Source organism: Onychostruthus taczanowskii, unplaced genomic scaffold, assembly GCF_017590055.1.
Source record: "Onychostruthus taczanowskii isolate IOZ18803 unplaced genomic scaffold, ASM1759005v1 scaffold17, whole genome shotgun sequence".
Lineage (NCBI taxonomy): Eukaryota > Metazoa > Chordata > Aves > Passeriformes > Passeridae > Onychostruthus > Onychostruthus taczanowskii.
Genome location: NW_024498906.1, coordinates 14,201,157 through 14,228,239, shown reverse-complemented (window position 1 = coordinate 14,228,239; position 27,083 = coordinate 14,201,157). Strand labels below are relative to the sequence as shown.

At 46.9% G+C, this 27,083-nt stretch overlaps 1 protein-coding gene across 1 annotated transcript; it reads left to right on the top strand.

Moving 5' to 3' along the window:
- Window positions 1-2,428: 2,428 nt before the first annotated feature.
- On the top strand, window positions 2,429-26,071 carry RIPK4 (receptor interacting serine/threonine kinase 4). Its single transcript, XM_041399901.1, has 8 exons — window positions 2,429-2,610; window positions 11,779-12,070; window positions 19,894-20,042; window positions 20,794-20,843; window positions 21,863-22,021; window positions 22,876-23,003; window positions 23,540-23,777; window positions 24,707-26,071. The coding sequence occupies exons 1-8, from the start codon at window positions 2,429-2,431 to the stop codon at window positions 25,882-25,884; spliced, it is 2,376 nt and encodes a 791-aa protein (XP_041255835.1). The 3' UTR covers window positions 25,885-26,071.
- Window positions 26,072-27,083: the final 1,012 nt, after the last annotated feature.

Below are 27,083 nucleotides of genomic sequence, written 5' to 3'. Positions count from 1 at the left end.
CCCTTGATGGCTTCTTTCTCTGCCTCTTGGAGACAAGCTCTTCTGGTGTCCTTTTCCAGCCTTCCTACACTGCATCCAGAGAAAGCCCAGAGCCAGGGAAGCCAGTTCTCTAATTCTTAAATGTGAATTTTATTTAGGCCTGGCCCTTTTGAAAGCATTTAAATCATTGAAATTCTCTCGGATGAGCTCTTTCCATGTTCTGTCATGAGCTCTGACTCCTTTCTTGCTTGGTGTTTGTTGAATTAATTCTCAAATCACAGTGGAGGCAGAAGGTGCAGAATCCACTTTTTGGTTAAACTTAACTGCCATGTAAGTGCAAGCTGGGTTTTGTCTTGCTTAACTTTCACCATTTTCCCAGTGAAATGGGGGTTTGAATGACAATGTATCATTAGAGGAATAAAAATTATCTGCTGTACACTCTTCCAGGAATGTCCAGGGCCCTGGTCCTCCAAATCCCTTCCGTTTTCAGAGCTCCTTGAGAGCATGGCACACTCTCCAGGCTGATCCACTGAGAGCTGAATCCCAAATAAAAGCAAGGAACAGGTCAGGATGATATCCAGGAGAAGGAGACCAGATAGAGGTGTATTGTCAGGTCATAGAGGTGACCCATGGGCTTGTCTCTGCACATAGCTGTTTGTTATTCCTGGTTTATTTATACAAAGATGTTCTCATTCAGAGTAAGCCATTGTTTAGTTTAATCCAGAGTAAATAAAGCAGGAAGAAATCCATGTTGAATAAAGCCTTGAGAACAGGCTTCATGTCCTGTGTCTTTTGAAAGTAATTAAATGTCTCTGTAGACTCTTTTTTAAATGCAGCTTTGCAAAGAACTGCTATTATCCTGGCTTTAAAACACATTGTCCTCTATCTATTGCCCAACCTGCCAGATTAAATGACACACACTGGCTGCCTAGAACAATCCCCTCCAGTCTGATACTCAGTGTAACAAACAAAGACCAGCTTTATTAACCTTCAGACCTGTGATAGGTGTGAAGGATGTGATGCAGCCTCTTCACCAATCCTGTTACACACCAAAGGGTGCAGGCTCCTTCCTCCCAGCTGCAGCATCTCAGGGTGAGACCCTGCACCCATTGGTCTGGGTCACAGCTGGACACGAGCCCAGGTGTGCCCAGGTGTGCCCAGGTGGCCAAAAAGGCCAGTGGCACCTGGCCTGTGTCAGCAGTAGTGTGGCCAGCAGGACCAGGGCAGAGATTGTCCCTCTGTGCTGGGCACTGCTGAGGCCACACCTCGAATCCTGTGTCCAGTTTTGGGCCCCTAAATTCAGGCAAGATATTGAGGTGTGTCCAGGGAAGAGCAAAGGAGATGGTGAAGGATCTGGAGAGTCAGACCAAGGAAGGGTAGCTGAGGGTGTTTAGTGTGGAGAAAAGGAAGATCAGGGGGGACTTTTTCACTCTCTACAACTCCCTGACAGGAGGGGGCAGCCAGGGAATGCCAGGCTCTTTTCTCGCTCTCTACAACTCCCTGACAGGAGGGGGCAGCCAGGGAATGCCAGGCTCTGCTCCTAGGGAACAAGACACAGGATGAGAGGCCACAGCCTCAAGCTGCACCAGGGGAGGTTTAGGTTGGAATCAGGAAGAATTTATTCACTGAAAGGGTGGTCAGGCATAGGGAAGACTACCCAGGGTGCCCCCATCCCTGGAGGTGTTCAAGAAACTGGGTATGGCACTTAGTGCTATGGTCTAGTTGACAAGGTGGAGATTGGCCAGAGGTTGGACTTGATGATCTCGGAGGTTTTTTCCAAACAAAACAATTCTGGGGGGTCCTGTGGTCCCTGCAATTAGATCCACAGAGGGATCCAGGCACTGAAATCTAGCGCTGGGATCATCAAAGCTTCTAATCCCACGGGCAACTAAAACCCAGAGACATCCGAGTTTTCAGCAATAGCTTCTTGTAGTCTAGAAATGTTGCTTCAGAGCGTGCCAGGACGGACAGCAGCAGCCCGGGGCAGGCTGGCCGGAGTCCCAGGCTGGGATGCAGGGGTCAAGGCACGGAGGGGATGCACGGGTCAAGACACGGAGGGACGGGGACCCGCTGCGCTTCCCTGGGCAGGGGAAGAAGAAAAGACAGGAATGAGGCGGCTGGCGTTTCCCTCTCCTTTATTTAACAGCTTGTCTTCCCTCTCCTTTATTTAACAGCTGGTTTGTCACAGCTGGTTTGTCACAGCTGGTTTGTCGCAGCTCGGCAGCGTGCGCGGCGCTCCCCCATCGCCGTGCCCGGGGCACCTCCAGCCCGAGAACTGCCTCGCCTGCGTGTCCCGGGACAGCAAAAGGAGCCGTGCAAAACCCAGCCCCTCGCCCGCCCCAGGAAGTGACGGCAGCCCGGTCCCCCCGGCACACCTGAGTCACCTGGGCGGGCGCTCGGCAGCGCGGCGCTCCGCGGAGCCGGGCGGGGTGCGGGCACGGCTGCGGCCATGGCGAGGGACGGCGGCTCGCCCTGGGCCATGGGGCTGCTGAGGACCTTCGAGGAGAGCGAGTTCAGCAGCTGGGAGAAGATCGGCTCGGGGGGCTTCGGGCAGGTGTATAAGGTGCGGCACCTCCACTGGAAGACGTGGCTCGCCATCAAGTGTTCGCCCAGCCTCCATGTGGATGAGAAGTAAGGGGAATAAGAAGGGAATGGGGGACACCGGGGGGGACAAGGGAGGATTGCTGGAGAGGCACTCCGAGCGCTCAGTCGCCCCGCGGATGCGCGGCCGGTGTGCAGCCTCACACCCCATCTCGGATCCAACAGCAGCAGCATGGAATAGCCCAAATGTCCTGCGGGTTCCTTGGGAACTATGAAATACCCCAAATGTCCTGCGGCTTCCCTGGGAACTATGAAATACCCCAAATGTCCTGCGGGTTCTCTGGGAACCGTGGAATACCCCAAAAGTCCTGGTTGCTCCTGGGAGCCATGGAATAGCCCAAATGTCCTGCTGGTTCGTTGGGAACTATGAAATACCCCAAATGTCCTGCTGTCCTGCGGGTTCCTTGGGAACTATGAAATACCCCAAATGTCCTGCGGCTTCCCTGGGAACTATGAAATACCCCAAATGTCCTGCGGGTTCTCTGGGAACCGTGGAATACCCCAAAAGTCCTGGTTGCTCCTGGGAGCCATGGAATAGCCCAAATGTCCTGCTGGTTCCCTGGGAACCATGGAATACCCCTGTGTCCCGGCTGTCCCTGGGAACCATGGAATACCCCTGTGTCCCGGCTGTCCCTGGGAACCATGGAATACCCCTGTGTCCCGGCTGTCCCTGGGAACCATGGAATACCCCTGTGTCCCGGCTGTCCCTGGGAACCATGGAATACCCCTGTGTCCCGGCTGTCCCTGGGAACCATGGAATACCCCAAATGTCCTGCGGCTTCCCTGGGAACTATGAAATAGTCCAAATATCCTGATGGTTCTCTGGGAACCACGAAATACCCCAGATGTTCTGCTGGTTCTCTGGGAACCATGGAATAGCCCTGTGTCCCGGCTGTCCCTGGGAACCATGGAATACCCCTGTGTCCCGGCTGTCCCTGGGAACCATGGAATAGCCCTGTGTCCCGGCTGTCCCTCGGAGCCATGCGGAAAGCATTCCTGCCCTGCCCAGCCTGGCGTGTGCCGGCTTGCTCGGGCTCGCTGCGGCCCCAGCAGGCACCGACCGCGCCGGGATGGGATGGGAAGGCAGGAGGAGTGGGAATGTGTCTGGGATGGGATGCAGGGGCTTGGGAAGAGCCAGGCCTGGCTCACGGGTGCAGGATTTGTGGCTGATGTGGTTGGGGTGCGGGCGCTGGACGCCCTTTGGTGTCTTTGGGGAGCGGGTGCTGAAAGGAGCCGTGCTGGGAATTGTGTCCGTGTGTCTGTCTGCTCGGGATGAGCCCTTGCAGGTGTGTTGTACTGCAGGTGAAGGTGCCCCACGGCGGGACTCCCCTGCCTCTGTCCCTCGTTGTGGTCCTCGGTGAGCGCGATGGGCTGTGCTGCTCTCACGGAATCACAGATGGGTTTGGGTTGGGAAAGTCCTTAAAGCTCATCCCCTTGCCGTGACCAGGGACACCTTCCATTATCCCAGCTGGCTCCAAACCCCATCCAGCCTGGCCTTGAACACCTCCAGGGATGGGAGCTGTGGAGTGCAGGTCTTTCCCAGGAGAGGAAGGCTGTCAGGTGCATCTCTGGAAACATCCCTGTGCTGTAGGGACAGCGGTGGTGAGCGCTTCCAGCAGCTCAGCCTCTGTGCACAGGGAAGTGAATATGCCAAACCGTGTTCCTGGAGCTTTCCCAGCTCCACTTGCTCTTTGGGATCTCTACCATCTCACAAGCTGATCGTGCAGTTCAGTTTTTGAGACGTGGGTTGGCTCGGTCACAAAAGGTTTCCTGTTGTTGCCTTTCCTGCAGAAAGAGGGAGATAAGCTAGCCCAAGACTGAAAACGTTTGTAAACCCATCTTCTGCAGGATTTCTGGGGTACTTGAGCATCTTTTCCAGTACCTGAGTTGCTGACTTTGCAGTAGGCATGGCTTATAGGGCGCAGTAAATGAAATTAAATGTCCTTTGGAGACGGAGAGTTTACTACATGCATAGAGTAACTGTGCTGTCTGTGAATAAAATGGAAAAGACCTTGAAGTTGGAGAGTGCTGATCTGCAAGCCCCCTACTGTTAAAACCTCAAAGGAGATTTCAGGTTTGGTGCTTATTGATCAAAATAGTGCCGTGGGTGATTAATTTTGAAGCTAAAATTAAAACGTGTCTGAAAAATAAGCTGGAACTTTTCATTTGCAGTGTACATCTAGAAATTTACTCCGAAAGTTAATTTCCACTCTGAGACAAAGGATGCTACACCTATTTAAAAATGTTTAGTAGTTAATTTTAGTATTTATTTATTAGTTTAATATTTAATAATTAGCGTTGAGATTTGCTATCAGATCTCTATATTAATGTGTACCACGTGCAGTAGAGACCCACCTGTCCCTCCGTGGCTATGAGGTGTGCAAATACTGGAAGACCATACAAACATGCAGCTCAGTAAGCAAAAAATGCCCTGAGAATTGGGAACTTCGAGGCCACAGGGCTCCTGCAGCTTCTGATTAATTTTAATAAACTACTTCTTGAATAACTTAATTTATTTTACTACAAAATCTGTGCTTTAGATGCTTGAGGAGAGCATTGATAAGAAATTGGAGTGTCCCTGGCTTTTGAAAGAGCTGCCCCTGCTAAATAAATGTAAACTGATTTTTAATTTTTTTTTTTTAATTGCTCATTTGATTCCTGGGCTGTTCTATCAAACCCCTTTCAGGAGATGGTTATGCTGAGACTTTTTACCCAAAACTTTTCTAATAAACCTGTGCTATTCAAATGGTGGGGTGGGGGGCACTGACAGAATCAAACACAGCCTCTTTAGCTGGCAGGTTGCAACAAGCCTGTGTAATTAGATTGTTAATCCAGGAGATTAGCTTGACTAGCTGTTTCTTGGAACCCTGTGAAGAGTTAGAAAAATTGCCAGTGGTATCAGAAACATTAACTGAAAAGCACAGAAGCTTTTTCTGATGTATTTATTTGGTACCACATTAAAAACCCTGTTTGTAATGGCTTGGTGGTGGTAATACCCTGTGTAGTCTCTCTTACTGTGTTTCTGCAGACAGTGAGAGATCTGGAGTAATTCCCTCGGCAATTATCACATCATAGAGCCAAGTGGCCTCAAGCAGAAGAAAAACTGAATGCGGAGCCAGAAGTGTTCTTTACCTTTAAGCCCAAGCCCTCTCAGACAATGCAGCCAAATTCCATTCCTAACACCTTATTTGCTCCCACTTTCCTGAGATCTCCTTCCTCTCCTGGGACTCAGGATGCTCTCAGTATGGGGAGGTTCAAGGTAAATCGGAACAAAAGATTTTTGAGACCCAGAAGGGTGGAGGAGCCTCTCCCCCAGGACAGTGAAGTCTCTTCTCTTTACCTGTGTGGGCCAGAATGGAAATGTGGACTGCAGAAAAACAGTGCCAAGCTGGGAGAGAGAGAGAATCCTTTGCTGATGTCTTGTGCTGAACATAAACGTGCTGACTGTAAGGTGTAACATTTCCTGGAGAGGGATCTTTACTGGAGTTGCTGGCCATGGGGGTGACTACAGGCTGTGGAGGTGGAAAAAAATTCTTGATTAAGGAAAAAAAAAAAAAAAACCCAAGCAAAGCCCTACATATATCTCCCTCTGCAGATCCTGGATTTGGGAATGGAGCAGGACTTTGAAATTGAGGAGGTTTTAAAAATGCCTCGCTGTTAGTGGATGCTGCATTTTTGTTTAGGTGGTGAAGGTGAATGAATGTCTCTTCTGTGTAAGGAGAACCTAAGAGTCACTTTGTGCTCCTTAAAGAGCCTGGCTGTCCTGTACTCCTCTGGTACCAGAACTGCACAGATCTGCTAGCAAGGCTGACATCTGTCAACCTGAAAAAAAGGGATTTTCTTCATTTTTCCCATCCTGCCCCCCCAAACACACTCTGCCCTGACCACGCAGTGGGTTTTGTCTTCTCACATTCACGTTCTTCTCTGCGAGTCAGCAGTGTGGAAGTTGTTAAATATGTACCCTGCAGAGCAGAGGCCACTGCATGCTCCTCAAACCTCTGCCACCATGCAGGTGAGAGGAGTTCCTGAGGATGTTCAGGGGTGGTGTGATTTAGTGGAGCCCCACCTGCACCCCCAGCACCTCGTGAAGAGGCAACTGAAATTCCTGACTGCAGAGCAGGGCTGGATCTCCCTGGGCTGGGAGAAGCCTGGCTGCTCTGTGGCTGGAGCTGGCTCACACAAAGGGCCCCAACTGCAACTTTTGAGTTCCTCTGGAGCAATTTTTGAGTTCCTCTGGAGCAATTTTTGACTGCTGTGTCTCAGACTCCATTAGGGAAATGTGGTGGTGGGGGAATATAAAACTGCAAGGACTGCCTGGTGTGTCTAAGGTTGTAGTTTTACGGCAGTGTTATCTCTAGGGCACAAAGATTGGACCCATGCAAATGCAGGTGCAGCTGTAATTCCTGCTGTTCTTGTGGCAGGGTTTGTGGGACAAGGGCTGGGCCCTGGGGACTGGGGCAGTGGAGTTCCTCTGGAGCAACTTTTAACTGCTGTGTCTCAGACTCCATTAGGGAAATGTGGTGGTGGGGGAATATAAAACTGCAAGGACTGCCTGGTGTGTCTAAGGTTGTAGTTTTACGGCAGTGTTATCTCTAGGGCACAAAGATTGGACCCATGCAAATGCAGGTGCAGCTGTAATTCCTGCTGTTCTTGTGGCAGGGTTTGTGGGACAAGGGCTGGGCCCTGGGGACTGGGGCAGTGGGCAAGAGCAAGGCCCTTGTGTCTCCAGGAGAATCCAAGGAATGCAGCCCTGTCTGTCTGATGTGGAGTGGAAGCAGACAGCTCTTTGGAGGTCTCCAATTCATGGTGTATTTCTAGTTGCTTTGAAATGAGTGATCTGTACTGACTTTTGTGACAGAGATGCTCTTTTGGCACTGGACCCAGTGCTGGAGCTCTTGATGTGTGAGCCCCTGTCTTTTGGTACTATTTACAGGAGAAAGTGTGTGCAGCCCATCATTTGCATGACCTCAGCTGTCCTGTAAGCTTAGTTTTTCTATTTTTTCTGTCTTTTTTTCTTTTTCTTTTTCTTTTTCTTTTTCTTTTTCTTTTTCTTTTCCTTTTCCTTTTTTTCTTTCATTTTTCTTTTTCTTTCTTTTTCATTTTCTTTTTTCTCTTTTTTCTTTTTCTTTTGCTTTTCTTTTTTCTTTTTTCTTTTTCTTTTTATTTTTATTTTTTCTTTTTCTTTTTTCTTTCATTTTTTCTTTTTCTTTTTTCTTTGGCTTTTCTTTTTTCTTTTGCTTTTCTTTTTTCTTTTTTCTTTCATTTTTTCTTTTTTTCCTTTTCTTTCTTTTTCTTCTTTTGCTTTTCTTTTTCTTCTTTTGCTTTTTTCTTTTTCTTTTTTCTTTCATTTTTTCTTTCTTTTTCTTTTTCTTTTTCTTTTTTCCTTTTCTTTTATAATTTTCTTTTTTCTTTTCCTTTCCCCCCTTTTTTCCTTTCCCCCCTTTTTTCCTTTCCCCCTTTTTGCTTTCCCCCTTTTTGCCTTTTCCCCCTTTTTGCCTTTTCCCCCTTTTTGCCTTTTCCCCCTTTTTGCCTTTTCTCCCTTTGTCCTTTTTTCTTTATAAGGGCATCCCAGGGGGAACACAAAACTGCCACAACATGCCTTCCTTCACACCTTTTTTCCTTTCCCCCTTTTTCCTTTCCCCCTTTTTGCCTTTTCCTCCTTTTTTCCTTTTCTCCCTTTGTCCTTTTTTCTTTATCAATTTTTCTTTCCTCCCCTCTTCTTTTTTCCCCTATTCTTTCTGTTCCCTCTTCTGTTCCCCCCTTTTCCCCCCTCTTTCCTCCCCTTCTCCCCCCTCTTCTCCCTTTTTTTCTTTTGCTTTTCTTTTTCTTCTTTTGCTTTTTTCTTTTTCTTTTTTCTTTCATTTTTTCTTTCTTTTTCTTTTTCTTTTTTCCTTTTCTTTTATAATTTTCTTTTTTCTTTTCCTTTCCCCCCTTTTTTCCTTTCCCCCTTTTTGCTTTCCCCCTTTTTGCCTTTTCCCCCTTTTTGCCTTTTCCCCCTTTTTGCCTTTTCCCCCTTTTTGCCTTTTCTCCCTTTGTCCTTTTTTCTTTATCAATTTTTCTTTCCTCCCCTCTTCTTTTTTCCCTTATTCTTTCTGTTCCCTCTTCTGTCCCCCCTCCTTTTTTCCCCCCTTTCCCCCCTCTTTCCTCCCCTTCTCCCCCCTCTTCTCCCTTTTTTTTCTTTTTCCTTTATCACAATAAATTTAGGACACCCTCCTGTAGCGAGAGGGGAGCGGAGAAGACAATTCCCACCAGAGAAGACAATTCCCACTCTTCAACCGCGTGGGTACAAAACAACAAACCATTCCGGCACAGCCTTACACCTACATCTCCCGAGTGAGAAGCCCCACCAGGAGCTTTGCTTTTCCTGCCCTTTGCTCAGCCCAGGCTGAGCCCCGAGCACGGAATAACCGAGCGCTCCAGCGCCGCGCCCTTTGATCCGCGGGATGCGCTCCCGGCTCCATCCCGGGGGCAGAGCCTTTTTGTTGGGGTGATGGGCGCCCCCGGAACGCCTCGCCCCGTGCCCAGCGCCGCTGGCATCCTGCGAGGGGAAAGGGAAGGGGAGGGATGGGAGAGAGCTTTGATCTCTGCCTGCTGGAGGAGATCTTGCTTTGAGAGCTGTTGGTGTCGGTAGCTCGCTGCTGGTGGCTGCTTTGGCTCACTCACTCCTTTTGTCTTATTTTCTGCTTTCAGAAGGTGGCAGGGGTCCTTTGGGAAGCTGTTGGAAAGCCCACGAGCTGTGCCAGGCGGCTGGCTGAGTGGGTTTTGAATGCTCTGGGCATGGGAAAGTGGTAAGGGTGGTAATTGTTGCATGGGGGCTTTATTTAAACAGGCAAATTAGATAGAGGGCACTCGCCTGTTATTCTCTTAATTCACTCTATGAGCTGGATCTGGTCCAAGCAGAAATGGAGCTTTTTTTTTTTTAGACATTACTTTAATGAAACAGAGTTCTGGTTTGTTAGAAAACGCCCCATTTCCAGCAGCCAATCCGTGCTTTTGGCGATGCTCTCTGAGGCTGTTGCCAGCCTGAGCACCCCATCCCGAGGAGTCTTAGTGGTTCTTGTCAGACCTTGGCTGCTGCCGGGCTCTAGCATTGCCTGGGAGGGCTCAGACAGCTATTTTACATCCCTGACTCCAGCTCAGCCCAGGCCCGGTGAATTATGCTGGGTGAATTATGCTGGCTATGCGTGTGGCTTGGGGGCAAGGAGTTGGTTGTGTTATTCATGGGCGCTCCCTTCCAGCGTGCCAAAGAGCAAACTGGGTACTTGTCTGCAAAGGCAATTATTTCACAAGAAAGTTGCTGTAGGGAGCAGCAGGAGCCAACATGGTTAATGGAAAAGATTTCCCTTATCTTTTTTTTTTTTTTTTGTTTCTCTCTCTGCATGTGCGTCCCTCTTTAAACCATTTTTCAGCCTGATCTTGCCTCTGAAATGGGTTTGCTGCTCCTGGTGGGAAATGTTACCTGCAGCAGGTCTGCAGCAGGCAGCAGACCGCATTCCCAGCCTTGGGGAGTGTCCTGCTGCTGAGTTTGAGGGCCAAATGACAACTCCCAAAATCTGAGAGTCCCTCACAGGCTGTGCTTCAGCTTCTCCCAGGTCATCCAGACACTGGGGGACGCATGAGAAGACTTGGCTGTGTGCAGGCTGGACTTGGTGCTTTCTCTTTAGCGCACAATGGCCTTGGATTTGAAATTTTAAAACCAAAATAGTTTGGCTGAGCTGAGGCTCTGCCATGAGGCTCCCACAGTGGTAACTGGCATCACTTGTTGGTGGCACAGAGCACAAACTTTGTCCTTTTACTTCAGCTGCTGTTGTCCATTAGATAGTGTGCACATCTTTGGGTGCATTGCAGGAGCTGCTGTGTAATAAGAGAGGGTCTGCTCAGGAAATATTACCTGTCTGACCTCCCTGTGCCCTCTTCTGTGAATCTGTGGCAGCAACAGTGATGTGTCCGTGCCCAAAGCTGCACTGGGCAGGGTTCATAATCACTAACAATGCAAAATTGAAGGGTTTTTAAACCATCAAGTGTGGCCCCTCTTTGTGGGCACAGCCAGCCTGGGGACGGGACCCTTGTTTCCTCTTTTTGAGACCCTGTGGGCTGTTGCAGGAGGCTGTGAGTGAGGCGCAGAAGAAATGCACAGCAATTAAGGGTCCTGAGCTGGGAGGCTGCAGCTCGGGCTGAGTAACACTGACCCCTGTGCAGGGTGAGGCTGAAGTGACCTGTAAACAACCCGGGGTGCTCGTTCCAGCTGTCAGGACTGTTACATCACTGGGAATGGTGAGCTGGGAGTTGTCAGCGCCTGCTGGGGCTGAGCGGGTGCACTTTTGGACTTCTCACATCTGTGTTTTGGGGAGGGTTTTGTTGTGTCTCCCTGGTTGCAGCAGGCAGTTTGCTCCCCTCACTGGTGGGTCCAAGGATTCCTCTCCCAAGGTTTGGCTCTGTGAACACTCAGGATGCTGAAGAGGTGCTGTCTGGCTTCTCTGATTAACACAGCCTTGTGACTCACCAAAAGTTAATTACTTCAGCCCAAGGAGTTCCAGCAGTGGTAAAGCTGGGCTCTTAAGTGTATCATCCTCTTTCTGAACAGCACAGCATAACCATCAAAGCAGGGAGATGGGCTTTGCACTGGGGATATTCACCCTGCAGAAGTGTAGGGCTCACCTGTGCTCCTGCAGCTGGGAGCTGCCTACTCTCATAGTTGAGACAGAGACAATACAAAGCAACATACTCCGTTTTCAGAAGGCTTCAAACTATTTTTATTATAGCATGAATGCTTTTTATTTTTCTTACAAAACTCCTAAGTTTACACTTTTCCCATTGGTCACAAGAGACAAACAAAGTACTCATTGGACTAGGCAGTTGCAGGTTTCTGTTATTTATCCTTCTTTCTATCTTGGTTTTTGTGTCAATGACCTTGGTAGGAAATTATTTCAGGGGTAAACGTGGATCCTCTTATCAGACTTCTTGATGGCTCACAGAAGTTGTTGTAAAACCTCTTCTACAGCCTGCCATGGAAAGCATGAAACCCCAAATCAGTAAATATGGAAATACAGCTGGGGTGCAGGCTGCTGAGATGCAGTCTGGGTCAATCAGGGGATGATGTGAAATGTGGCATTGTGTTTTATAAGAAATGTTTTTGTGCTGCTTGGCCTGAGGAGAAGCAACTGCTCCATCCTTCACCTCCCATTCTCTTCCGCCCAGGGAGCGCATGGAGTTACTGGAAGAAGCCAGGAAGATGGAAATGGCAAAGTTTCGCTACATCCTTCCTGTTTATGGCATCTGCAGAGAGCCAGTGGGCTTGGTCATGGAATACATGGAAACGGGGTCCCTGGAGAAGCTCCTGGCCTCCGAGCCCCTGCCCTGGGAATTGCGCTTCCGCATCATCCACGAGACAGCGGTGGGCATGAACTTCCTGCACTGCATGGCCCCTCCCCTGCTCCACCTGGACCTCAAGCCTGCCAACATCCTGCTGGATGCCCACTACCACGTCAAGGTATGCACTGGATGCTCTGTGCTCAGGGTGTCCAACCTTTGGATTGACCCCCAGGGCTCCTGCCAGATGGAAAACGCCTGAGAGAAAGCAGCAGCATTCCTTTAGAATTAGAGAAATGCCCACTGACCCAGCCCCTCTGATTCCCATGTTAAAATCCACCCAAATACTGTCCTTAAATGAATGCACCTGGTTTATGCACCATTCTAGTACATAAATAGAGGTGTGGTTAGGCAAGTTGTGAGAACCCCCCTGAAATTTTAGAGGGATGCAGTGAACTCTGGTTCTGAGACCTAATGGGTCCTGCCACAAATTTCTTTGAGAACAGGGGGAGAAAAGTGGTGTGGGCCTCTAAATCATCTTTGCCACTCCACAGTTGCCATGATTGCCTTGTTCTGGGTCTCTGTCTGCACCACTAAAGGCACAGATCTCACTTACAGCTGGAGCCTGGGGAAGCCTTCCCAGAGGCAGCTCATTTCCATGTGCTCAGGGCATGTACAGTGAGGAAGGATCTCTGTCCTGGCTGTTCGTGCATACCAGAGGTCACCGAAAGGAATTTCTTTTGTGGCTGTAACAGCATGAAATTATTTTCGTTATCCATTTCCAGAGTAAACAGGCAAACTTGTTAGCCTTCTCTGCTGGAGGTTCTGTGGTCAGCTGGACCAAGGAGGTTGTGCTTGCTTTCTCAAATTTCTTTTAGAGAGCACAGAGACTGAAATACGTTTTTTTTCCCTGTTTTATTTTAGTGTTCAGTTGTTTTTTACCAGTGCCATAATCCATCTGCTCCCTGGTCTCCTGGCCCCCTCACTGATCAAGTGCCCTTGGTCTTGTCTGTATCATTCTAAAAATGAAATTTTCACTAAATAAAGACAGATTTCCTGATGTCATTATAGGGTTGGAGCCATAAGAGGTGTGTGCCACTGATGAAATCACACTTGTGACGGTCTCAGCTTTTTTACTAGTCCTCTTAGTCATTTATTTCTTAGAAGGATTTTCTTTCTGAGGTAGGAGGCATCTACAGGTGGTCATGCTATTATTACCAGAACATCAGGATTTCAACTGCTGAAAGCCTGTTCTCACACAATAGTGCTGAGAGGCCTTTGCTAAGTATTTATTTACTTAAAAGTTCATGCTTGCTTGCATAACTTCTTAAATTCCTGATTCTTGACTCATCCATGAGCCCAGATAGCAAGGCTGTGTTTTTCTCACTGTTTCAGGAGGTTGAAGTGCCTGGTGTTCTGCCTGCTGCACAGCCTGTATCTGCGTGGTGATGTAACACGAGGGGGCAAAGTGCAAAATGTGCAAAAATAGAAAAGTCTCTGGTGAGGTCATTGCTGACATCCCTGATGTGCTTCTGTGTGAAACACATCAAGGTCTTCAGATCCTTTCCGTGGAGTCCAGAAAGGAATGGTCTGATCCAAACCTTTTCCAGCTAGCAGTCTTTTACATCCACAGGCATCTTGGAAAGCCCTCTAAGAAGCAAAGCAGGCACAGGAACCTATGTGCAGAATAAGAGATGAACATATTCTGTGAGGTGCCTTCACCTTAAAAATGTGGCCCCGAACCTTCTTTTAGTGTGACGTGAAATTTACAATTAAATTTCAGACCCTGCAGCTTGATTTAATGCACATTTTCTTGCTGGAAGGCTAATGGAGCTGCTGACTGAAGTGTTTTTAGATGTCAGCATTAATTTAGTGTGTCCCTAACAGAGTCCTAAGGTGAGTGAAGAGATGTTGCAGACTGCAGAAGAAGAGTTTGGAGGTAGGGAGGACCTTTACAAACTGCTTGCCCTTGAGCCAGGAAGCAGTCAGTCTTCCAGTGGAGAGCACTGGAAATGCTGCTGTGCCATCCTGCAGTTAAATGCAAACACACCCTGCTCCTTTTACGAGTGCTGTGCTCACTGTAAAGCCCTGAGTGAGGCTGGTGACTCAGGCAGTGCTGCTGTACAGAACTTATCATCAACTGGGTGCCTCCATATCGTAAAGCCTGGCCATTACATAAGCCTGTGCTGAACTGGGAGGATAATTAGGAGGATGGCATTAGCCTGGGCAGGGATATAGATAGATAGATAGATATTAACTTTAGCAAAGGCACATGGCGGGGTTCCCTGGTGATTTTAAGTGTTGGTGTGTAATGTGTACAGCGCAAGGGAAAGGTTTGCTGTTTTTTGGAAGGTGGATGGATCCATCCTCCCTTGTGAGTTGGTGCTGGGACCTCCCTTCCCTGCTCCTGTCCTGCTCCATCTTGTTTGCCTTAAACACTGTGCTTTCCTTGGCAGGATTATTCCATACCCAGGCAGGCTTTGTCTTCCTTCATGTCAACCTTTTCCTCCTGTTTGTACCAACACGATGCTCCCTTGCCCCTTTCTCCAGTGTTCCTCATGTTCAATCTTCCAATATTTACATCCTGCCTGACATCTGTTTCTTTGCTCAGCTGGACCGCATCTTTTGAGCTCATTCTTCAGCTCTCCTGCCCTCCACACACATTCTGGATGTGTCCCCTGAGCTGCTGTGATGTGGCAATCGCTGGCACGGGGGAAGCAATGCCACATTCCAGCTCTGCCCTCGTGGGCTGGGAGTTTGCTCCTTCCCTGCTGCAATGTGATCTCTCTGCAGGGCCCTTGGTAGGAGAATAAACACCCCACCACGTGCAGAAATCTCATGCCCAACTTGTTGCCAGCTGCCATGCCCTCGTGATCTCTGTTGCTGCTTCGCAGGTCTCCTGTCTTCCAAAATCTCAGGGTCAAGAGTGTCACTTTTTGTTTAAAATTAAGCCAACCTGCAGCTTAATACTTCTGGGCAGAAACATTATTTTTATGCTCTTGTTTCTCTCACTGTCCAGCCTGGGTTTTTTGCAGCTCCTCATCTTGTCATACATATATTTGTACACAGATATACATGTGTATATGTGTGGGTTCATGTACACACAGAGGCAAGCCTGACCAGTTGTTTTTAATCTCCTGCATTTTGGTTTTAAGGAACTTGAAGCAGAACGAGCTGCTCTCAGCCATGCACTGCTTTAGGCTCTCTGTAGTTTTTCTCCCCATCCCAGTTCTCCAGTTTAAACCAGTGTAAAGTTTGCTGCTGTGTTGTGCTGTGCTGATGGTCTGGCCTCTGTGGTCTTCACTGTTACTTGCTTCAGCTGCAAAATTTCTGAGAATGAAGTTAGAAGCAGACTAGTCAGACGGCAAATTTCATGATCATAAAGCTTCTTCATGTAGGTGGTTAACTGTAGGTGCAAGCAATACCCAGGGGCCAGGCTGGTAAGGAGCAGTTGTCTCTTTTTTATTAGACTGCCTGAAGTAGGTAGCACAGCCCCTTTTTTATCAGCTGCAATTGCTGTGCTGTTATTACAGATGAGGAGAGCCTTTGTTTTGTGCGTCCCTTCTGCTTGTTTCCTACCCTTCCTGATCAAGGTTTCCATGCAGGGCTGTTGTTGCACGGCTCTTTAATCCCAACCAACAAAGCTGGTTTGCACCGTGATCAATTCTCTGATTGATCTGATTGTGGTGGCACAGGGGAGGGGACAAAACCATCCCTGTTACAGTAATGCAGATTCACCATGGATTAAAATGGGTGTTTGGCTTTGGTTTGTGCTGCTTCTGAAAGGAGCATTGCAAATGTCCCACCTGAAACTGGTTTGGAGGCGTTAAAAGTTTCAGGGCAGGTTGGAAAAGGATGGAAATGAAGTCTGTTTCAGAAAAGTTTATTTTAGAAGCTAACTGAAGTGCATTCATTAAAAAAACCTGTTAATAAAGACATAGGTTTGAAGCACACATTCTGTTGGTATTTGGAATTAATTTTTAGTCATAATTTTTAGTAGTCCAAATCTGTGACCTGTGCAAATTTCTTTAAAATTTCAGGCATTTTTAAAGAACAAAAATGTAACAGCCTTTCCCCCTACCTCCAGAAAAAAGAAACAAGGGAAACCTCCCCTGCCACCAGACACCCTAACACCCCACAGACAAATGTGGGGGCATTCTCAATATCCAAGTGCAGAGACTTTGTACAGAGGCAAATACTGCATGTTCCAGCAGAGATTAAAAATTAATCCAGTGGATTTGATGCAGAAAACCTTTTGGTGAACTCTGTCCCTGAGTGCAATGCAGTGGGTTCTTGAGTTTTGCTTGCAGAAAAATGACATAAAGCCTCAGGAGCTAAGTGCACAGTTCAGGACACCAGGAGGTGAGAGCAGAGTTCAGGGCAGCCTGTCAGGTGTCATCAGTAAAAAAAAAGGCACTTTCCAAGCACTCATTTTGTTCCTGGGAACTAGATCCCTGTAGTGCTTGGGAATAGCTGACTGTAGTAGCTGTTGTGGTTATGTGAGTGTATCTTCTAGTTTCAAAAAAAAAAAAAGAAATTACAAAATAGAAAAAAAATTGCAAAAACAATTTCTTAAAGCATCTAAAACTTTGCAAGTGTTTTTGTACGAACTAGAATGGAAAGATCCACAAATGGTAGAAGCAGAGAAAGTCTTGCACGCACTGAGTTAAAAAACAAACTGAAGGAAAAACAAAAACAAATAAATGGAAATCTTCAGATCTCGGAATCCTTCGGTAAAGCAAGCGTTGCTGGAAGCGGGCAGGAAAACACGTGCGGCTCCCATCCCTGCCTGGTGCTCACGTGTTGGTTCTCATGCAGCCCTTGAAGGAGCAGAGCTGCCTGAACATGAACATGAGCATGAACATGAACAAGAACATGAACCATCCCCGAGCCCGCGTGGGCTCTGGCCAAGGCTCCTCTCCCTCCTCCCCAGCTCCCGCCGCGGGTTTTGCGTGCAGCAGGCTGTCGCCGCCGTGTCTCCCCTGCTTTTGAAGGGACCTACCTGAGATCACTGATGTTGATGCCTCAGGTTTGAGCTTTTGTGTTTTTCAGACTCTGTGCTGCTTCAGTGTGTGGGTCTGGGCTTCATGTTATGGGATGGTGAGCTCTCTGCACAGAGCAGGGAGACAAAACAATTCCTGCTCCAGCTGGGCACCAAGGACAAATGATCCAAATCTCAGCCCAAGAGCACAAACCCCGTGGGCTGGAGAGAGAAAAACAAGCAGGATGGGAGTGCAGGGGCTGAGCTGGAATTGGACCCTGAACTGCAAGGGGCCCATGGAGCAGAGCTGATCCCAGGGAGAGACCCCGTGAGCGCTCGTGCATTTTGGGACCATTTGGGTTCATCTTGGGTGCAGCCCTGGCTGGGCTCTTGTGCTGCCCAAGGTGGATCCATGGAGGCCTTTTCATAAATCCCTGCTTTATTCTTTAGCTCTGCCCAGCCTCTGCTCTAGGGCAGCCTTCACAAGGCATTGGCTTGAGAAGCAAAATTGTGGATTCCCTCAGAATTTAGGGAAGGGCAGAGCCTGGGGTGGGCTGCAGGGACCAGCAAGGATGTGGAGGAAGGAGTGGGGAAGGGTGCCCCACTTTCACTGCCTTCCCCAGCAAAGGAGTTGCAGAACGAGGTGCCTGGCCAGCAATTTAAAGGCAAACCAGGCAAGTTAAATGGCTGTATCTTCCACCCACTACGCAGTTCCCACTGGTGTTTAAAGAGCCTGCATGACTAAATACACCATGCAGCGTGGAAAATTCGCCCTAGAGGAACTAATAAAAGCCACAAAAAGCTGCCTGCAGAATGTTGCTGTTTTGTTGCAGCCTGCAAGATAACAATTCCTTAATTTCCAGTGCTTTCTCCTGCAGAATTCGGTATGAACGAAGCCCTGCTGTACAGGTGATTTTTTTATTAGTTGGCATAACACCCAGTCCTTCACACTAGGTAGAAACAGATCCACAAGGTGAAGTTCTTGCTAGCCCAGGGACGGTGTATGCTATGTACCTTAGATGTTTCTTAGTTTGTAGGGTGACTTTTTTCTGTCTGGAGTGCTCAGCTCTGCCTTAGCCCCCAGCCTTAGATTCACACACCGTAGCTCCAAACACAGGAGTGTCACCCTGCTGTCTGCATTTCATCTCTTTATTCCTTAACTCAGGCAGTAGGAAACACGCCATTGTTTAGACAAAGAGGGAGGTGTGTGGCTTTAATTATGCCTGGATTTCTTGAGGTGTGCACAAGCCTCTGCCTCGCGTTAATCAAAGGAGAGCAGCGCTTCACCACGTCGGATCCGTTCGGACTTGCAGGGTTCAGTTCATTTATGAACCTGACACCACAGCCTGCTGTGATGCTGGGGTTGGGCTTTTGTTCTCCTATAGAGCACACCAGACTCATGCAGCATTTCCTGTGGTGGTCAGTTTGACTCTTCCCAGGGTGACCTGGCATGTGGACAAGGGTTTTCCTGCTGCTGTACTGGGCTCCAGTGCTTGGCTTGCTGAGGAGTCCAGCAATCCTTCTCTTGAGAGTGTAGCTCCACAAGGATGAGAAACTATTCCTCCAGATGACTTTGCTTTTTCCCTTCCCCCCCCCCCCTTTTTTTCTTTTTTTTTTTTTTTTTTTTTTCCCCTTGTGTGTGGGTTTTTTTGTTCTCAAGTCATTCCCACATTACCCTACAGATTAAAGAGGGACAGCAGGTTGGACGTACCTGTGTTCTAGAGGGAAGGACTTCTCCACCTCTTCACAATTTCTGTGCTGAGCTCTTTGTCCATGGGAGATGTTCTTGCTGAAGCTGTGTGGGTTGCTTTGTTTTTTTTATGGCAAAGGGAGATTCCTTGCATGGCTGTGTAACGTGTCTGTTCTCCAGGAGGCTGAAGCTGGCAGCAGTTTTCTCCCTTTCCAGTAATGGACACATGTTACAACTAGTTTTGTGGTATCTTTAGAGAGAAACTTCTTAAAGTGTAGAGTCGGAGCCTATTAAAAAAAAAAAAAAAAAGTTTTTTTTAATTGTGCTTGTTGTTTTGAGGGAAAACTTTCTCAAAGGAGAAGCTGTGAAGATCAAAAGGGGGATGAGTCATTGAAAAACCTGAGTATTTATTAGATAAAAGGAATGTATAAGTTAGGGGGAGGGGGAATCTTATCTGACATGCAGACAAAAATCAGTGGGCTCAGTTGTCCAAAAAGACTCGACTTTTCTTGAAATTACCACTTGGCATAATAGACATTTTTGTCCAGTGGGAAATAAATAAGACAAAGGAAATTCCTGGCCTATCTGTTTGCTCGATGATTGGTATGCCTTTGAGAGCAAATGAATGCATATTTGCTTGACACTTCAAATTAAAGTGGAGGTGTGTCCTTTTTCTAAACTTGCTGTCACTTGTTGTGCTCATTTCAGCTGTGCTCCCTGCACTTGCTGTATCTCCTGGCTGCCAAAAAGAGTTCCCAGTGTGGGTTTTTGGTGTGTGTCTGTGTGTTGCCATTTGGGTTTTTGTAGCACTTGGTGGCTCTGCTGTTGGGCTTGGTCCTCGTGGACATGGTCAGTGTAACAGGGATACCTGAAAGGGCGATTCTCCAGAGTTCATTGGAGAGCCAGGGCGTTTAAACACCTCAGACACTGTGAGGTTATGTAGGGAAAGGGGGTGGCAAGGCCAATAATTACATTAAAGTAGTTTGCAGTAGCTAAATTCGACTGGTTTAAATTATAATAAATTGTCTTGACTGTTTGTTGTGTTTGCTATGTAATGGGCTGGCATGCTGCTGCTTGCAAAAACTGCTTGCCTTTATTTTTTTTTTTCTTCTTCTTCTTTTAGCTTCACCATAAAGAAAAAACTACCATAGCATTATGATTCCAGAGATGTTTTATTGGCTTAATATTCTGCACAGCACTTCAGTGTATTTGTTGGGTGATCCTGTTGCATCTGTTGTTCTTTGCAGGAAATATTTTGTGAACACCTTGAAAGTCTGATGGTACCATGCACTTTTCTCACCTTCTTCTTCATTTTTTTTAAATTTTTTTTCAGATTTCTGACTTTGGGCTTGCAAAGTGCAATGGCTTGTCCCATTCCCATGACATCAGCATGGATGGTTTGTGTGGCACGATTGCCTATCTTCCTCCAGAGCGCATCAAGGAGAAGAACAGGTGTTTTGACACCAAACATGATGTGTACAGGTCAGTGAACTATGAAAACACCTAAATGCTATTTTAGTAACCCTGTAAAATGAGACCTTTCAAACTTTTTTTTAAGCATGAAACCCCTAAATCCAACTTGAGCCTCGCCTTGAAATGTGTCACATTTGCTTTGGGTTTTGCAAAGTCTTTGTGGGGTTCAGGCCTTTTAAAACCTGCAGGTGATCCTGGGTCTTGAAATTATTTGTTGGCAGCTGGCAGTGGGAGGCACTCTGCCCACCTTTAATTTCCCTTCTAAAGGTACAACCTGACCTACTTTTTGAGTGTGTGATAAAATTCTGAGTTATCTTCAGTGGATTTCATCACTGTGTCTTTGGCTCTTCTTTCATGGCAAGATTATTAGGAAAAGGAAATCACAGCTTTAGATTAAAAAGATATCTCTTATTCTAAATTAAATTCATTTATTTAAAGTCATCTTGCAGGGAAGAAGCATTAAATTAAACCCACTGCAATGCTTTCTCTGATTTTGTCAGAGTGGATATGGAGTAGTTGGTAAATGCTACCAAGGACTTCGCAGCTTCCAGCAAGTCCCTGTGTTTGCTGCCTCAGGTTCCTCCCTGCCAAAGCTAGACTTTGAAATCATGGTTCTCAGCTGCTTTCCTCTGTGTGTTCATCACCCGAATTAGGTGCAAAAGTGGTGGGATAAGGAAAAAAAATTACACTTCTGTGAGTTTTTTTCGGTTAAAAAAATTTCTAGTATTTTTTTTTACCTTTTTATATTTTTTTTTGTCAGCTTTGCCATCGTGGTTTGGGGAGTTCTTACACAGAAGAAGCCTTTTGCAGGTAAGTTGTGTGTTATCTTGGATTTTTTTTTTCCTTTTTCCCATTGATAAGCACACTTCTTGCCCCACCAGCCCCAGAGTTTTGTGTATGACCTCCAAATTCTGACAGTCTTGTGTGGTGGACACTTTTCAGCTCTCAAATTCTGATCACTAAAGCTAAAGTTCTCCTTTGTCCTACATCATGAAAACAGAACCTGTATTGCTGCAGGGGCCCTTGTCTGCACATTTCTGCTTCTGCTGGGGTTTGCTGCACAGCTTCAGATCAGTGTGTGGCAAAGCCAACTTGGCAGGCAGCTCTGCTGTTGTTCAGGAGCAGCTCCTCTGCAGAGAGGTTCTGTAGTTTATTTGTAGATTGTGGGTACAGATTTGTTCCTTCAAAAAGAAAAAAAGAAAAGCTGTCTGTGAGAATGAGCCCTGTTCCACCCTGCAGTAAATGCACCTCAACAGGCAGCTGTTTATTCTTTATGACTTTCCTGTGTCTGTGACTGGCCTATGTATAGCAAACATGTCCCAACAAGTTCCAGTCTACTATTAGTTTTTCTCCCAGTGAGGAATTCCGTTCAGCCCAGTGATTGATTTACAGTCAGGAGCTGCCTTACTGCACCTCTTGACTTGTGTTCTTCCTTCACCTTTATGAATAGTTCAGGTACCTGGTCTAAATAAAACCTAAGGTTCTGTTTTCCTACAGCAGATATGGAAATCCAAAATGAAGTAGCAAAGAACTGTTTGAGGGTTTTTTATTTTTTTCTTTTTGTTCTTTATCTTTAATGGGTGGAAAAAGAACACAGTCACTTGCTGACAATTGGTTTTTTTAAATGATATATGAGAAGCAGGTGTTACTGCATTAAAAGATGTCTTGTTGGAGAAGACAACCATCAATTTTTTGCCCTGTTGATAAGAAATCCAGAAAAAAAAGTGTGAAAACAAATTTTCAGCCTAATGCACTCTTAATGCTCTTGGGAAAAGGAGAAGTGATTCCTTTTGCTGGGACGTCTAAATCTGTGTGCCTTTGCTTTGCAGAGGAAAACAACATTTTACATATTATGGTAAAAGTAGTTAAAGGCCACCGCCCAGAGCTACCTGCTGTTTCCAAATCCAGACCTCATTCATGTAATAACTTGATCAAACTGATGCAAAAATGTTGGCAAGATGATCCTGGTGAACGGCCAACATTTCAAGGTAAGATTTCCTCTTAACTTGGCTGCCCATTTATTCTTCTATGAGTCACATTATTGCTCAGGACTCTGCTAATCCCTGGGGTAAACGCTGAGGAGCTCTGTGACAGAGTAAATAGAGCACATTGTGTGGTGGAGACAATGATACAGGCCACTTACTCATTTGTGGAGGAAGGGATTATCTGAGGACATGTCTGACCATGGTGGTGTTATGTAAACACGACAGGAATAAGCCTTGTACTGAGCCAGTTGGTCCGTTTAGCCAGAAATTATGTTTATTTCTGATAGTGAGTGTCAGGACATAAGCCAAGCTGGAGTTGATGTGGTTTGCAGTGTACCAAAGCGTTGAAGGGACTGGCTCTTGAAATTTGTAGTGTTGTACGTTGAGAAACTGAATTGTTTTCTTGTATTGAAACAGTTTGTACAGTCACTTCTCTGCCAGTAAAAGGTTGAACTTGTCCAGAGCACCTGTTATGAATTCAAGTGTGCAGAGGGATGTAGCTTCATTTACAAGAATGGGAGAGCTGTCTTCCTGGAGGACTGAAGGGATGAGGGATTCCATCTTTCAAAAAACATATCTAAATCTGCCAGCAGTACAGTCCTGCTGTGTGGCCCCTGTGTTAACAGCAGTCTGGTGTGACTGAAAATTAATTGTTTGGGCAGCCCTGTGTCCCCTTGGCTTGGCTGCACACTTGTGCCCACTGAGGAGGTGCTGGATGGAATGGTCAGCACTGGAGTCCTTCTCCCTCAGTATCTCAGAGATTTTAAGTTCAATTCATAGAGGAAGGCTGCAGGGTATCTCAGAGACTCTCCTTCTGAAAATCCCAAGCACTAAAAGCTTCTTTGTTTTCTTTAAAGAAATCACTTCAGAAACAGAGGCCCTTTGTGAAAAACCAGAAGATGAAACAAAAGAGATGATAACTCAGGACCTGGACACCAAGAATGCCCCAGAGCAGCAGCCTGAGGTATTTTCTCTTTCACTTCTTGTTCAAACTTGCAGGGTTTTGGGAGGAACAGGATCCTTTATGACCTGGAAAGTTCCAAACAACCTTCTCTTTGCTGCTTTTGAGCACCACCTTGCCTGACAGAAGTGGGTCTTGGTGCACAGCTTCTTTTCTTGGTGCACACATCTTTGCACTGGGGTGCACAAATGACAGCAGGGGCGCGGACAAGCTCAGGAAAACCTCAGGGCAGAACCAAATGCAAGTGCATCTTATTCTCTGCAGGGATAGCAGGACAGTTAGGAAATAAAGGCTGGAACTGTGTGGGTGTGACTGATCTTAAAAACCATCATAGACAGAAGAGCCACGTGGCTTTAGTAACTGATGGAAACTGCCCTCCTGCTTCTGAAAAAAATCAGTGACTTTATTCATAGGTTTCATTTAATGCAAACAGTGTTTGAAGGCTACCTGCAAACTAACAAATTTATGTTTCTTCTGTAGGGCCTCGTGCTCAGTTTTGTTTGCTGACCTTTCTAAAATGCTTATGTGCTCTCTTGAAGGGGATTTGTGCTCTATCCCAGAAGAAACAGGAGCCTGCTCTACCATCAGTTAAGGATTACAGTCTCTCAGAGTTGTTGTCCCAGTTGGATTCAGGGATTTCACAGACTATGGAAGGCCCTGAGGATCTCAGCCGCAGCTCTTCTGAGTCCAAACTTGCCTCCAGTGACAAGAGGCTTTCAGGAGTTTCATCTGTAGATTCAGCTTTTTCATCCAGAGGATCCCTTTCCCTTTCCTTTGAACGGGAGAGTTCAGGTAATGGTCAAGTTTTCCTTTGTAGTTGTTTGGATTGGGCATGGGAGTCAATGGGTTGGAGAGTAGAATAACATTCTGGAAATTACTGTTAGCCTTGCTTTCTCTTGCTGTCAGCACTACAAATTTGTTTACTGGAGGTAGTTATTTAAAAGGAAAAAATAAAAACAAAACAAAAAAAAAAATATGTGGTTCCCAAACATGATCTAATGAGAAATAATAAATCTCATTTACTTTTGTAGAGGAGTAAACTACCATTAAAGCAATTACAGAATCAGTCATGTAGAGGTTGGTTGGAAGGGAGGTCACTACTAGTCCAGTATCCCACTTGACGTGGGATTAAAGCCACTGCCCAGTCAGGTCAGCTGAGTTTGTGGCTTTTTCATTTATACCAAGCCTAAACCTCAGGACTGTAGTTTTTGAGAGGACTCAAGCCACCTTCTTAGTAACCCCTGGGGCCATTGTGATAAAGACCCCTCATTTTTCATTCCAGTGCTGCAAACCCCAGACAACTGTTTTCCAGTTAGGTAAACAATGGTTAGTGCAAAGAGATCAACCACAACATCCTTTGGTCTTCATGCCACAACAGAGAGTGTTAGTGGGGGCCCAAATCTGGCCTGAAAATGTTTAGGGACTTCTGTGGAGCAAGGGGAGGTGAATTGCTGTGCAGGAAGCTCATTACTGAAACCATGGGCAGATAGGGTTTGATGGGTATCAGAATTGTGATGCTAGAATCTTAGAACAGTTTAGGTTGGAATGGACCTTTAATGAGCAGGGACATCTTCAACTAGATCAAGCTGAATGTTTTCAGGGACGTGGCATCCACCACCTCTCTGGGCTCTGGGAAACGTGGGCCAGTGTTTCACCACCATGGTAAAAACAGTAATCATGGTAAAACGTTTTTCATGGTAAAAATTTTCTTCCTTGTATCCATTTAGATATTGGTACTACAGACATACAGAAGAGGAAGCTAACGGAGGCGATTTTATCCGGAGATACCAGCAAGCTGATGAAGATCCTCCAGCCTCAAGATGTTGATATTGTTTTAGATGGGAACTCCAGCCTTCTGCACTTGGCTGTTGAAGCAGGTCAAGAAGAATGTGTCAAATGGCTCCTGCTGTACAACGCTAACCCTAACCTCACCAACAAGAAAGGCTCCACCCCTCTTCACATAGCCATCGAGAAGAAATTTAAAAGCATCGTGGAACTGATTATGGCCAGGAAAATCAACGTCAACGCCAAAGATGAGGACCAGTGGACCGCTCTTCACTTTGCTGCCCAGAACGGGGATGATTTCAGCACCAAAATGCTGCTTGACAAGAACGCGTCCTTAAACGAGGTGGATTTTGAGGGCAGAGCCCCCATCCACATAGCCTGCCAGTATGGCCAGGAGAACATCGTGCGCATCCTGCTGAGAAGAGGCGTCAACGTGAACGTCAAGGGCAAGGACGACTGGGTGCCCCTTCACTACGCCGCCTGGCAGGGCCACCTCCCCATCGTGAAGCTGCTGGCCAAGCAGCGCGGCGCCGACGTCAACGTGCAGACCGTGGACGGCAGGACCTCGCTCCACCTGGCCGCCCAGCGCGGTCACTACCGCGTCGCCCGCCTCCTCATCGACCTGGAGTCGGACGTCAACGTCCGGAATGGGCTCCTGCAGACTGCTCTCCACATCGCCGCCGAAACCGGCCACACCAGCACCTCCAGGCTGCTCCTCAAGCACGGGGCGGACATCGAGGCCGCCACGGCAGAAGGATACACGGCCCTGCACTTGGCATCGCGCAGCGGCCACTTAGCCACAACAAAGCTGCTGATGGATGAAAGGGCCAGCGTTCTAGCCAGAGGCCCTTTAAATAGGACAGCGCTGCACCTTGCTGCGGAAAACGGGCACTCTGAAGTAGTAGAAGAACTTGTCAGTGCAGAAAATATCGATATTTCTGACAGCGAGGGGTTCACAGCTCTCCACCTGGCTGCGCGAGGGGGGCACGCGAAGGCGGTGGAGGTTCTCCTGAAGCACGGGGCCCACACTGACATGCCGAGACCCAAGTGTCAGACCCCGCTGCCCCCTGCTCAGCACAGCAGGAATAGCTCACTGACGGTGTTGTTAAGTGACACTTAAGCAAAAGGTGCCCAGTGGTGCTTTTTTACCTGGTGTGAGGAGGCTGCTGGCGCTCAGGGCCTTCTCCAGCCGCGCAGGGACGCGCTCAACGGCGGTGGCAGCCGATGGACTGAGGTGTTTGAGTGTGACTGAGGCCAGGTGCAAGGCCAAGAGCTGGAGTCTGCTGTGGTCTTTGTCACTCATTCCATGCCTGCCCACCCTGCCTGGATCTGGACATTCCCCTCCCCAAGGATGTTGTGAGAGAAGGATGCAACTTGTGTGTTCTCCCTGCTTTTTTTTTTTTTTTCCTTATGTGCCAAACTAATTTAAGAACTAACATTATGCTTTTTTTTTATTTTCATCAAACAGAAAGAAAAAAAAAAAGATGGCATAGATCTGTGGTTCATTGCAGCAAATTGATATTTTGGGCTGAAAGCCTCCAATGTAGAATAAGCACAGCAGCAGTCTGCTTGAAATTAATGCAGGAGTTGAGGAAAGGGCTGTTTAAGGTACAGTTAATCACGTTTCTGCTAAGTTTTTTAATGGAGACATTGATTACAGATTTCCACATACTCAAAGTTTATGAGGCAGACTTAATAACAAGGCAGGATTCCAAAAAAAATTAAGCAGAAGTAAAAGCTTAATACTGCTGTCTTCATGTACAGTACTACCTTGTGTGTATCCTGAGATCAGTAAACTGGACTAGGTGCTTAGTGGTTTGACTTAAATGAGCAAGTCAGGAGCTGAAATTCATACTGGACTGGAAGTGGATGGTCTGTTCTAACACCATTGTACCAATTTGTAAAACACTGTTTGGAGGGGCTGATGACTAGAACTGATATACTGTGTATATAGGATTTCTACCTGTTGTACGCTTTTTTTCTACTGAAGAAAATAGATTGCTTAGAGTGGGTATGTTTTAATACACCTTTTAATTTCACTCTTTTCAAAGTACAAACGTGGCCTGTTATGAATAAAAGATTGTGTTCCACAACTTGTCTGTATTTTGGAGTCGATAAAGCAACTGAAAACCCATTGACCAACAACAGCAGAACACAACTAATCATGTGTTTAGTGATCATAGAATGGGTTAGAAGGGACCATAACAACCCCCTGATCTGAGCAGAGACACCTTCCACTAGATCAGGCTGCTCAGAGCTCCATCCAACCTTGTCTTGAATGATGCTGAAGCCCAAACTGTTGACATGTAAGGCTGCCCT

Bases quoted from the DNA above. Each gene is read 5' to 3' on its own strand.
- RIPK4 (XM_041399901.1), top strand. From the start codon at position 2,429: ATGGCGAGGGACGGCGGCTCGCCCTGGGCCATGGGGCTGCTGAGGACC. The intron at 22,022-22,875 runs GTAAGATTTCCT...TTTTCTTTAAAG, and splicing joins TGAACGGCCAACATTTCAAG to AAATCACTTCAGAAACAGAG. The intron at 23,778-24,706 runs GTCAAGTTTTCC...GTATCCATTTAG, and splicing joins ACGGGAGAGTTCAGGTAATG to ATATTGGTACTACAGACATA.